Below are 13,722 nucleotides of genomic sequence, written 5' to 3'. Positions count from 1 at the left end.
TCAAACTATTAAGCTATTGAAAATTACTTACAAATTACACAATCAGCATACTTTCCTATAAACAATCCCCACTGGCCTAAAGCAAAGGGTTCAGATTAACTGCACATCTGTCTTAAAACACAGGGTTGTAATGCCTCTGAATGTACAGGAATCTCCAACACATTCCCTACATCAGCTGTTTTAGAAATACAGCCATTTGAGAATCTCAAAAGCAGGTTAAATTGGGAGGAGAAAAGAGAAGGGAGGAACACAACTATTCACACCAATTGCTGACAGCATAATTAAGAATGCCACAGAGATTTTTTTTTTCATTGCTTAAAATAAAATACAGAGGCGCAAAACTCTGCTATAAATCACACTTTATTGAAAACACAGTAAAAAAAAAAATCTTCCTACAAAACATTCAGTGTAACATTTCAAACAAAGGAAAAAACACAATACCACTGCTTTTCACAAAAAGAAAAAAAAATCAGCCTACCTAAGGCAGCAAGTATTTTCATTTGTTTTTGTAACACAACAAAGGATCCACAACAGATAACATTATAAATCATATTTCTGGATGACCTAAAACAAACTGGGCAAGGTTTGGTGAGGAGAAGGTATTGTTTGGATTTAAGTAACACTACAAGCACAATTTTTCAGCTGTGTTATACCCTGGTCAGATACATCCACATGAAAGGAAAGTCAGTTGCTCAAGACTGAGTTTACAAAGCCTTAAGCACGAACCAGACCAAGAGGGGACCACCAATTCCCTGCTCAACATCTCCCAGCCTCACACGGTTCAGATTGTGAGTAATTTATAATTTTTTTTGTAAACTGAGACCTTAACCAGTAACACTGCAGTGAAAAACCTGAAAGTGCACGAGAGAAGGAATCTGCTGCCATCATTACAGCCCAGCCAGAAGCAGCAACAGCCACAGAAACAGACGGTTCAGAATTGTACTTTTATGGTCACATCATCCAAGCCCACATGAAGCTGCTCCCAGGTGACAGGGATCAGAGTGCCAGCACCACTCTTGAGAATGTTTTCAGTCTCCTCAGTGGGAATTTTAAAGACAAAAGCTCCACGGAGACAAGAACAATGTGTGCTTTCTATTTAGGAAATGTAGGGTTGGGTCCCAAACCCCTCAGGGAAGGAAAGGAATTGTAGCCTTTTTTGGTGTATACATGTGTTTCATACACACACTTTGAGATTTCAAACCCATGACCCAAATGTATCTTCACTTTCTATCCATTTGTTTTTAAAGCAATAGAAGTCTCAGCAGATAAGGGGAAAATACTTTTGAAACCTACTTTTAAAAAATTATAAGTGGCTCAACTTTTTTAGTTCTATAAAGCCAGGGGGGGAAAGTTACTCACGGAGATTTTGTGACCCTAAGAATTTTGGTCCAGACCAGTAAAACTCATGGTTAGGTGGAAATAGGGAAGTCATGCACCAATTATTTTTCTCCTTAAGCATTTCAATACATCCATTGTATCACAGCACAGGTACTGCCATCATGTCACTTTTCTGAATGATAATTTTACACGAGAAGGTCCAAAACATGCTCATACACGTGAAATACAAAGGTACAAAAACACACAGAAATCCTCACCTTGGGACCATGCAAAGCCTGGCCTGAGGAGAACACTCTGCCCACACCATGTGCGTCCATCTCTGATGGAGTGGGGCAGCAGGCACAGAGAGCTGTGGCCCCATTCCATAAATCCCATGGCAGGTGAACTGCAGAACAGTTCCATGGAACATCAGCTACCCTGCAGTGACTGCCACCGCAGTCAAAAATCACAAATATATGCAATGACTAAACCTTTTCCCTCTCACTCCTAATTCCATTTGTTAGAGGATGCTCTTGTGACAGGATTGTTTAAATGGAATCCAGTGGTAAAAACAAATTAATGAATAAATGCTAACATTTTCATAATGAAGGGACAGGTCTAACTAGGGAATGTCTCTGTATAGGTTATCTGAGGAAAGAAGTACATTAAAATCAAAACAAGTGACCCAATACTTTAATAGCTGGTATCTGTGGAAGCACTGAATATATGAGGAATGCAAAATAAAGCCCTGTTCAGGATAGGAGCTTCATCCAGTGCTGCTGACTATAAAACTTAATGTAATGGGGGAGGGGGAGCAGAAGCAACAGCAACACTTGAGGTTAGTGATCAACAGACATTTAGAAGTGGCATCCCAAAGTGCTCATGTAGCTACATATGAAAATTCAGATACCTAAACACCTGGAAGAATTAGGATTTCCTAATTTCTGTGTTTATGGGAGGCTTTCATATAGATACAGCTTTTAAATAGCTTGAAATTAGATATGTCAGGAGTATCAGCATGTATAGGATACTTCTGACACCACTGGCTGTTTGCAGTAATCTGTATTTGTTAAAACATTTAATGATATATATATATTTTTAAAAATAATCTAAGAGCAATAAATGAAAATTTAAAAGTTACTGAAAATAATATGGTGATGAACACAGAAGTAGCAAGCATCCTCCGGTTTTCTGTTGCCAAGAGATATTTTCAGAAGTTCACAGGTTTCTATAAAGTCCAAGATACCATTGCACTGCGAATCACAAAACAGATTTTAAGAATTTAGTAAGTTGTTTTCAGTGCCAGTGAATTACTGGCATATTTAGAAACTCTACAATTGACATCTGTATACTAAAGATACGTGTTTCTTCTTCCTCTTAGAAAGCAGAGTTTTAGGTGCTTCAATTGCGCAACATTTCAAAAACTTCCACTAAAGCTGCCTTCTGGTATGTTTTCTTACAGTGCCTACATCAGATTTATGTAGATTCTTCTGCTGCTATTTCATGTTTTGTCTGCATCAAGCAGAGTATCTCTTCTAAACATCAACGTCACTGAGTAGAACAGTGAATGACTTGAAAACACTAAAAAGGGAAGAAAGATGAGATGTCAGATGTCTTCAAGAATTAAGGCCAGATTTAGGAAAATGTTTCATCAGCCCCTGAATTCCATGAACTTAAGGATTTTAATTTTAGTAATATGAAATTTTAGACTGACTAGGAATATAATCAAAAACAGTCTGCACAGGTGAGCTCCACATCATTTCCCTCCACCCTTTCCCAATTATTGGGCACACTGGGGATTCTGGAAGTCACATTTAGTGTTAATTCCTCATGAGATGTGTTCTCCTTCCTAAGATTCTGACTGAATACTCTCGGGCTTTAATTGTTAAAGTGCAACTTGTAGGAGCCCCTCTCTGGCTGTGGTCTGGGGGACACAGCTCCTCTCAGAGCCTTGCAGCACACTTGGGGCAGCAAGAAGCCATTCAAACAGAGAATGACTGCACAGCCAGGTACAGACAGGAGATCCTGAACCCTGAACAACTTCTGAGCCCCAGTAAAAGAGCCAAAAGCAACAAGCTCAGCTCAGGAACACCTCAGTTATCACCTGGAAACCCCAAGAGTCTGCAATTCCCATCAGTTCAGCACCTAGAACTGTGTGTGGCAGAGACACACCACAAGCTGATCTCACACCTTGATCACAGAAAGGATCATCGCAACTTCATACAACAGAGACTGTGTCTACCTTGCCTGAGGTAAGGGCAGGCAGCAAGGCAGAAAAAGGGGCAGACAGTATCACTGTCTGGGTGGTGGCTGTGGGCTTAGACTGCTCTCCCAGAACGAGATGAATTCAAAAGAAGCGTTTTTGTAGAGTTCAAATACTGCTAATGTGACTGAAATAACCTTGGCAATAGTAAATTCAATAGTCATGGGTTGGGGAGGGAAGTCAGTGTAGGCAATATTGTCTCAAGTCAGCACTAAAACAATAACAAAAATCCTAATGCTAGGGAGTAGGGATCTTATTTCATTAAAGCAATTAGAGGTTCACAGTTCACATGAACACCTTATTAAATGAAACTAAGCACATTTCTTTTTAAAGAGGTTACTTATGTGTAAGGCCTTAGTGTCCTGTCTGTTTAAATTATTTCATCTAGATTGGAATAAAATTGCTATTTTCAAGATCAGAGAATATGATCTTGAGGCTCAGCTGCTGTATCTACACCACCCTCCCACTTCTGGAAGAGGAAGAAAAGAAAGGAAAACAACCTAAAATAAAAATTAAAAATTCAAGGAAAGCCATATGCAGGAAGAGGTTTCCACCTTATTCCTTTCTAATTTAGACAGTAAATTCTTTAAGAAAAGGGCCATCATGTCTTCACTACACAGCAGTGGGCACATGTGAGCACCTCAAGCAGCATCAGCTGCTGCAGAGACACGCGGGAGAGCAGCAGAGACCTGGTGGGACAGACGAGGGCTGTGGCCCTGTGGCACTCACCACACACTGGAGGAAGTGTCACTGTCCACCCCACTGAGCACGTGGCTGCAGCAGCTCCTGCCCTCCCCTCTGTGGTGCTCAAGGTGGTACTTGGGAACCAGACAAGGAAAACAACTTGTCAAATCCTTTAATTTCTATGACACCGAAACAGTCAACAGGGTCAATGGTATCGGAGGAACAGGGACAAAGATAAACATCACGTTACAGACAGTAAACAAAGCTTCCTATGAATGCAAAAACTGTTACTTGTACAGTAACCAATACTACTGTTTTTTAGCTTAAAAGTGATAAGCATGTGTGCTTTAGGCTTAGAAACCCCACAATATTACAGTTCTGCCACTCCATTTAATATTGTGCTACCAACACAGAATAAAGCCAAGAAACGGCTAACTTAAAACACTTACTTTACATCTATTTTTTTGGTCTTGTGTGGTATCTAGTTGAAGATGGAAGTATTGATGTGCTTTTGCCTCATAAGAAGTGAGGCAGATGTTAATGTCACTAAGATCAGCTGTATATACCTTGAAGGTATAGAACACCTGACTCTACATGAGTCAAAATACTAGGAATGTACTGTCAATATCCATTAATGAATTACCAGTTGCTCGTATTTAAGTGACAATATGTTCTGTGAAAAGTACACAGTGACCTGTATCTTGCACGCAGTAACGAAGTTTTGCATAAGCATGTCGCTTTCAAGGCCAAAGGTGTATTTTAATGTGGACAGTGTCACAATATCAACAGCTCAGTTCAAGTCAAAACACTGTCAGTAGTTGCACAGGGTAGTTCTGAATTTCTCGTCCACCTTGGAAACCACACAGCACCTCAAACATCCCAGAGATTCCAGTGTAAAATCTTCCCATACTGAGCTTAACCCACACATCTGCCTGTAGAATCCAGCAGAAAGGGTGGGGACAGTCAAGGCTCTAATGCTTGTTTTGAAAATGAGTTTTAAAGCCTTGCCAGAAGCTTGGGTGCTTCTCAGTAGGAACTGCCTCTGCTTAGTTTAAGTAATTGCCCAATCACTTTCAGAAACCACACACACAGTATAATCCACCTTATTCTGTGTTCCTGGGTCACTGGTGTCAGGACAAACCTCTCCAAAGGCATGAAGAGCAAGACCCAGGATGGTTCACACTCCCTTGGTGTATTCCTAATATTAATTTCTTCAGTTTCACAGACTGTATTTAAATAACTGTCTTAATTTTGTAACAAAAATATTTCTATACAGCTGACTGGCCTCACGCACCACAATTCACCAGTCCCATCAAGACACGAGGACAATTTTGGTCACACAAGGGCTTGCATGAAGAAGTGAACACATTTCAGTTGTTTTTAACTATAATGCAAATGCATAAGGCTACAAGCCCTGTGAATACCTGAATGGTGCCCCTAATAATATATCTCCCAACATTTTAAATGTAAACAAATTTTAAAACAACTTTTAGTCACTGTTCTTGGTTGCAGAACTTTGACTCAGATAAAGATTTCTCTCTAAAGTGTCAGCATTAAACTCAAACAACAGAAAGGATGCTTGTAACTCTTAGTGAAATCAAGCAATTTTACTTTGTCTTCCAAGGTTTGATACAACACATCAACAGTCAGTTCAATAAGCCTTCAATTTATACCAATCACACACACACACACACACAAAAGTAACTCTCTAGCATCATATTTACTACAGCAATATTTACATTATGCCCCAGTTCAAGTCAGAAAAGGCAGTTAAAAAAAAAAAAAAAAAGGAGAGAAATCCTCATGGAGTTTGATTTTTGAAGCACTTTAGTGAAAAAACCAAGCAGACATTCACACCGACAGCAGTGAGGGCAACAGCCCAGAGCAGTCATCTCAGGGGAACACCCAAAGAGTTCCTGACACAAGGTTTACCTTATTTCAGAACCCCACTGGAGTGTAAGTTGTCCCCAGCTGATCACATATAAAATCCCAAACTACAGACAGACTGACATAGTTGTTTTATAGAAATGGGAAATAAACAGGAACACTTTCTGGTTCCCTATATGATGGGCACTCACCGAATGTGTCCCCATTCCAATCTGTTCAAAGATTACTTGTGGCCAAGCAGGACAAAAATGCAATCAGTTTTGGAATACTTACTTGGTTTTTTTCTTTACTGTAAAACTGCTTACAGGATTCCCAAGGCTGCAGTAATGCTATGAGAAAGGATGTTACCACCCACCAGTGCCATCCTGAATCTAAGGCCTCTGAGCAGTTAAACTGTAACACTGCAGAAATTCAAACTACCAAGACTGAACACACAAGTTTTACTTATCAAACCACCTATGTCATCTCTATAATCTTAATTTATGATATCTATACATATAGGCCTATATACATCTTCACGTGTACATTAAAAAAACAGGCTAGTGACAGACATTGGATTGTGCCACTGAACAGAAATCCTGGTAACTGGAGTACAAATTCAGAGAAATTTACTTCAAATTAAAGACTGTAGAAAACTGCAACTGCAGCCTCCTAGGCCTGTGCTCCTTGCATTGATTACAAGTACTGCTTACACACAGTAGTTCATCAAGAATTTTAGGGGGAGGGTACTGGGAAGGGTAAAGGACCTCCACAGCACAGTAGCTCACAGAACTGTAAGAGCTGTGACAGGGGGTCTACACAGCTTTTTACAAAGCATACTAGGCTCAGATTTAACACTGAAGGTAATCTTCATGTGGACTTCAATAAGACATTGTTTGACCACCAGTAAAGCAACCTGGCATTAATAGCTAAGGACAGACAGCTGAAAACACTGGCCTTCCAAGAAAGCATCATGACACAGTCTACTGTATCCAGCACAAAGGGAACTGGGATCTCTACCAGTTGCTGCCATTTTTAACACACTCTTGTAGAACTGTTTATCTCCTGTAAGGATGCCTACTCCAGGTACTTTACATTTCCAGTAAGGGTCATATTGGGCTTCAAGTGTATCTTTTCTTTTTTTTTTTTTAGCCAAGTCCCAAAGTTATTCTTTATAGCTGTGTTTGTATAACACAGGAGGTACTGTGCATTCAAAACAGTAACAAGTTTAAAATTAAAGATGTGAGACTTTCAACAAATAAAAAGGAATGCATTATTCTCTTCAGCTTCCAGTCTTCAAGGCACCTCCTGCATTAACTCACTGGGAAATAAACAAGCAGACCAAAAGTTCACTGGAAAGAGAAGAATGTGACACACCTAACTTCCTCAGAAGCACAGAGCATCAAAAATGAGACAAGGCTGGACCCAAACTAACGACAACTAAAAGCAATATAAAAATGCTGATGAGATGACAGGAATGCCATGAGGTTGATGTTTTCAGCTCTGTTGATTGCAGGTGATTGTTATCACAGTGATTTCTGATGGCCATTTGCGGACGGCTTTGTCTCCGAGTCTCTTGGATTGTTTGATAGATGAAGTTTATCTAATCCTGCAAAACATTAAGAATGATATAAAACTGAGACTCTCCCATGTTTCATGCATACATGTGTTCAACAGAATACAGAGAATCCAAATTCTACTTTGTGGTTAAGGACTTCACATTTGCTGAAGACCAGAATTGACCTTCTAGCTCCAGTAAGAATTACTTCTCAGGAATTCCCTCAGTGGTGTTTAAGTGAGAAAAGCCCATTACGATGGACAAGCATGGAAGCCAGAGAATCCTAACTTAACATTGCTTAAATCACAGACTTAGATGTTAAGAACCAAGAAAGACTTGGAATGCTTTACCCTGTCAACCTACAGAAACCTAAATAATTACCTAAAATATTTCTTTTAAACAATAGCAACTTTCTGAAGATCACCCATTTCTGATCTGAATGTCATTGGTGTTGACCACATCACCTCTCTAAACTGTTTATATGTCTAATAACATTTTTAGGCCTACATTATTACGATTTATCTCAGTTTCCAGCCATTTGTTCTTTTTGCACAGTTCTCTGTTCCAACTGCTAATTCAAGTCTCAGATCCAGCCCCAGGTAAGTAATTAAACTACTCTTTTTTGGGGTAGAGAGGGGTAGATGGGGAAAGATGGTAAATTTAACCATATTTTATTCACAAGAGGCATGATGTCAGTCCTTCCTTACTTGCTATAGTTCCTCTCTGAAGTCTCTGAAGCCTCTAAAATTAAGGATCAGAAATGGAAAGAGCTTCTTATTCATTTAGCGTGGATTATACTGAATGTTTTACTCAAGTGCCACGACGTACAAAGTTAAATTTCTTGCATTGCTGGAATTCCAAAACTGACTGCACTACCAAAGAACCTAAAGCTCCTCAATAGTGTCTGATTTGTAAGTCCCTATATTACATGAATTCTTTTCAGTCATAGACAAATTTTGGTTCTCATTCTTGACACTGTTTGTTATGCACAGCAGTGAAAACAAATCCAGTTTTTGTCAGGAATCTGGACATTTCAGGGTTTATAACTCCCTGCTTGTTTCACTGACCACTATCCTACTACACCTGCATTTTCAGGTCTGTTACACTGCCTTCAACGTACATCATTATTTATTAAACACTTTATTTATACTTATTTGACAAAAATTTTAACCTAATTTGCTACCAACAGAGGTGCACTCTGAGAAGTGCTTGGAGTTTTGTTTCAGCATCACAGCATGCAGCAATCAGTGAAAACTAACAGGAGCGACTTTTAGATGCTGCAAACTGAATCTGCAGTTACAAAGAAACAATTAAGTTTCACCATTAATCCTCTCAACATAAGCAAATATCAGTCTAAGGATCTAAAAAGACAGGAGACTTGTTAACTAGTAAAAATAAGATGTAGCAACAACAATACCTGTGTATATTTTATCCTTCTAGTATCAAATCTGTTTCACTTCTTTTTTCTATGATCAAGAAATATGAATGCACAATTTGATCAAATTTGTTGTTATATCAGGTACAGGTTTGACTCAGACATTTAACTAAGATTCTGTATATTCTGTATAAAAATTTCCTGACCACGTGCTGGAGAAAAGTATCACAACAAAGCAGCTAAGACTGCCACTATTTTTAGGGCACTAATAAGTTGCTTTAAACAAAAAGAAAAAAGCCAACCCATACACATGCTGCAGTTTTGGTTTGTAACAATTGCTCATTACTGTGCTCTCCAAAGGCTGAAAATCCAATTGCAGATCAGCAAGTCTCACGTATCACTAAAATCAACACCATACCTTAGCTCTGGACTCTTCAAAAAACAATACAACACTATGAATCCTCACCTTAACTTATGGAAATTTCCACCAAATGAAAAGTTTCCTGAACTTTACCAGTAGAATGCACATCAAGGTACATCAGCGACAAAGAAAGGAAATGTTCAAGCACACACAGAATTCTCAGAGCTGTGTTACCTAATGCCTTCAGGAGCTCTTCTCGCACAGCTGAAGTGAACTTTCTGACCAGACACAACGTTGTCATGATAGCAAAGAGTAAGTTGTAAGATAATACAATATAGAAGTTCCCCAGCCAGTTGAACCTTCCAAAATCTCCAAGCAGATCAAATCTGGTGATTCCTGTTAAATTGCATGTAAGATTTAGATCAAAATATTTATAACATTTTTTAAGAAACATAAAAATTTCTATTACATTTATATTTGAATGCAAAATTCTTTCAGACAGCACAATAGAAGACACACGGTTAAATGTACAAGGCAATGTTCTCAAGATCATGTTTTACAAAAATGTTTCCTAAATTTCCTAGTAAAATGCTTGAATGATGTGAGTTGAAATTAATTGTCTACTCTATGTAAGAACTATGCTTTTATAATTTCAATAAATAAAAATAACTAGGAAAAAGATCAGCTTTAGCACAAAAACTGCTTGAAACCTCAGTTTTTATGAAAACCTTATTTATTCCAGAAAAGGATGAAATGCCCCATGGGTTATCTTACAAAAAAATACAGGTAGGAAAGAGCCTTTCTATGAGAGCCACAACATCTTACGGTAAACACTAAGCCTTTGTAAGTGTTTTTGCAGAGCCACTGCTTTTGAAACCAAAGTTTAAAGACATCTTTGCAACTGCAGTTTTTCTCCTGGATCAACCCACCACTACAGCCGTGGAGTATGTGGCTGAAAGACGGTGCTGACAGGTCTCCTTCACAGGCACCTCAAACCCTGACACTCAGGCTTTGTGCTGATCAAAGGCCTGTCAATCACTACAGTTAAATGAACAAAATTTTTCCAAAACGTGGAAATGTCTACAAGATGTAGGGCCCGTCCCAGAAAGCAGGAGAGGAAGAACCATAGGCTGTTCCTTAGTCAAGTCTTATGAAGTACTGCACTGAATAAATGGCAAAACATTGAGATGGTACCCAAAAAACCATTGCCTACGACTGCTAAACCATTATATTCCTAAAAATCTTCTGGCACAGATGATGTGACAGTAAAGCTTGTCCTTACAACAGGACAAAGAAGGAGACTTACTTTGTGCCTGAACTAAAATAGCAAATGAGGCAATCCCAAAAAAACCCTGGCTCTGAAGCTCCTGGAAGTGAGTTTTCTATCATGTTATTTCTTAAAGGTTTGGGGGCTTTTGAGAACTGACTTCAACAGTGATAATAAACGAAGAGAGACAGAATTAAGGGTCAGTTATCCATCCTTTCAAGGGTAAACCTGGCACTTAGGAATCTCATTGTAACTGGATACCAAAGACTTGCAGCCAGTTACTACAATGTTAAAAGATACACATACTTCTTGTACTCAGCATTAAAACACGGGAATCAAACTTGGTATCTAAGGAAAAGATCCCAAAATTAAGAAGTTCTAAAGGATGAAGCAAAACAATCACTGAAGCTGATCAAAATAGCAACAGGGAGAAATATCAAAAAAGCTCAGAAGATCTTAGTACAAAAAGAGGAAAATGGTTGTTTGAATTAACTGGCAAAGAGATGAAGGACAAAAAACTGTTTTTCCACTCGAAGGCAAACAGTGTCTTTAAGATTTCCAAAGGCAGCAGTGTTTTAGTCAGACTGTGAGGCTACAGGAAAATTGAGAAAGTCAGATTTGAATGTACAGTCTTCCAGAGCTTTACAGAAAAAGAAACAAAACAGGCAGAGCACTGGGGAGAGAGTTCTCTGGAAAAGGAATAACATTCCTTGACACAAAGAGGTCCAAAAGAACAGCAACCCACAGAGCAGTGTTACAAGGACAAACAGAAATGAACCCTGACACTTACTGGAGCAAGTGGGAAAATACTGTCCATATATTACATTCAATCTCTTCTTACAAATTAGAAAAGTCACTGCTCATGAGAAAAGATCTGACACTGTAACATTTTGTAAACTTGTGGGAGAAAGGGGTAAAAAGTTTTGGATTACTTTCTTACAGAAGAAGTACCTACTGAGCCCACAGAGGGGGAAAAAAAACCCCAAGACTAATTTGAAAACCTATTTAGTAATTGACTAGAAACCTGCACCTCTAGTGCTCCAAATATATATACACAAAAGCCAGTGACAATTTACAAAATAAACTATTAGAGAATTCTTCAGGTTAAAAGAAATAGTATGTTTTTAGACTGCACATACAAAGAAGTTTAAAATCCCTGTTTACTTAAACATAATGCTCAAAAGTAGAATTCTAGGAGAACTTTTGTACATTAGAAAATTCAATTGTATCTGCAATTCTTCATTTCTGTGTTCCTGACTATTAAGTGCCCTGTTCCCAATTTGTTTCTCAGTGGTTAGCAGTATGGTGCTGGTGGGAAACATTTTTGAAGGGCTGCTAAAAGACTGAAAAGTTCTGGGAAAAATGAATTAAGTAGAATATTTAAGTAGAATAACTTATTTTAGTAAAAACTTTCCTGGAGTTCTAGAAGAATGACAGATTAGACACATCCATCACCTACATATCTAATACGAATGCTATGAAACGTAAAAAAATTCTATTTCCATTTTTAAAACTTGAAGAAGGTCAGTACATTTATTAGATAACTTCTGCTTTTTCACCTTTCCCATAAGGATAAAGTCCAGCCCTTTCAGTATAGTCCAGAAACTTGCTTTTTTAATAATGAGAAAAGACTATGAATCTGCTTAACATATTTATTTCTTTTCATCTATTCAGTGCCACAGGGCGGTGGCATGTAGTGCAACACACACTGATATTTCTGCAAAGCACCACATGACTCACTGTACTCTAATACACTCTATTAATCCTGTTTGGACAGCTGTGACTGTGCATTTGTTAGCTGTGTGTTAATTGTTCCATCTTTTTTCTTCTTTTATTTATCTCTATGGCAAACTATTCAGGAATTTCATTTGTTAGTCTGTTTTTTAAGTGAGTTTTACCATTAATCTGTTTCCTGTGAGACAACAATGGGCCCAGCGTGTACACTTACTGCCACAGAATCCGGTTATTATCAACTCTTAATCTCATGGATCATTAACAATTAATTTTATTTTCCTTTAAACAATTCTTGACTGTAGTAACTCGCTGGAAACAAAATAACATTATAATTCTGTTCTAAAACACTGATTTTTCAGCATAACATCTTGCTTTATGTGCTAGAACTAGTTTACTTCTTAGATCTTTATTGTACTGTCTATATTTTAAAACTGCACTACTTTAAATACTTGAATTATTCTTTTGCATTTTTGTGAAGTTTTACTGCAGATTTTTTTAAAATGAGCTCTAGAATGCGTATTTTAAGATTCAACACTCCAAAAGGCACTAGGTTTTTTTTGTTTGTTATAAAAATGACTACTAAATCTACTAACACTCCTCACCCGTAGATACAGCCAGTGTGACAATATACAGTGGAGTTTACTAGAAAACATTAACTACTCTTGATTCAACAGTATTTTGGTTGAAAGAAAATCAGCTACAGAACTGCTGGGCACACACTGCTGGTCTGTGGGCCTGAGCTAAAACTTCTGATCTTGTACTTAAGACTTGTACAGCCCGAGGTGAACATTTTTGTTTAGTTCCACTTCATGTTGCCAATGACTTCACATTAGCTGCAAGGATTCCACACCACTGATACATAATAGCCTTGCAATCTAACTTCAAGAATTCAAGGTGAAGATTACCTTATTAAACAAGGTGAAGATACAAAATGTCTTTTGAACTGGTTAAAACAGTTTAACTATTTCAAATGCTACTGCCAGTTCTTGACAATAGAATCAGAAGGTCTTCATGCTGGACTCCAAATTTTTAAATTTGAAAAAATGAACTAACAAAAAATACAAGCATATTATTTTAGGGGAAATGAAAGTAGCCTGGTATCATTGCTGATAAAGAAAAAAACTTAATAAATGAAGGGTCATTAACTATTTTGAAAAAAAAAAATTTTGCTCAATATTATCTCAAACGTTTTACCTGAAATCCCTGAATGTGTTTTTTGACAGTAACTGAGCACTGTAATTTCACAGTGAACATGAAATTATTTTATACTTCCCTGAACAATCAGTTTTCATAACTA

At 37.9% G+C, this 13,722-nt stretch overlaps 1 protein-coding gene across 2 annotated transcripts in view; it reads right to left on the bottom strand.

The window, feature by feature from the left end:
• Window positions 1-342: 342 nt before the first annotated feature.
• Window positions 343-13,722, bottom strand: part of LMBR1 (limb development membrane protein 1) — a 71,694-nt gene continuing 58,314 nt past the window's right edge. For both annotated transcript variants that reach the window (XM_050322664.1, XM_050322672.1), the window contains 2 exons: window positions 9,659-9,820; window positions 343-7,739 (listed from right to left, as the gene is read on the bottom strand). In XM_050322664.1, coding sequence (XP_050178621.1) covers window positions 7,657-7,739; window positions 9,659-9,820 — 245 coding nt within the window. In that variant the 3' untranslated portion in view covers window positions 343-7,656. The remainder of the gene's footprint in view (window positions 7,740-9,658; window positions 9,821-13,722) is intronic.

The sequence above is a fragment of the Myiozetetes cayanensis genome, unplaced genomic scaffold, assembly GCF_022539395.1.
Source record: "Myiozetetes cayanensis isolate MyiCay16 unplaced genomic scaffold, myiCay2020 scf1, whole genome shotgun sequence".
In the NCBI taxonomy this organism is placed as follows: Eukaryota; Metazoa; Chordata; class Aves; order Passeriformes; family Tyrannidae; genus Myiozetetes; species Myiozetetes cayanensis.
Note: the sequence above shows the minus strand (reverse complement) of the source record. Positions and strands in the feature narration are given on the sequence as shown.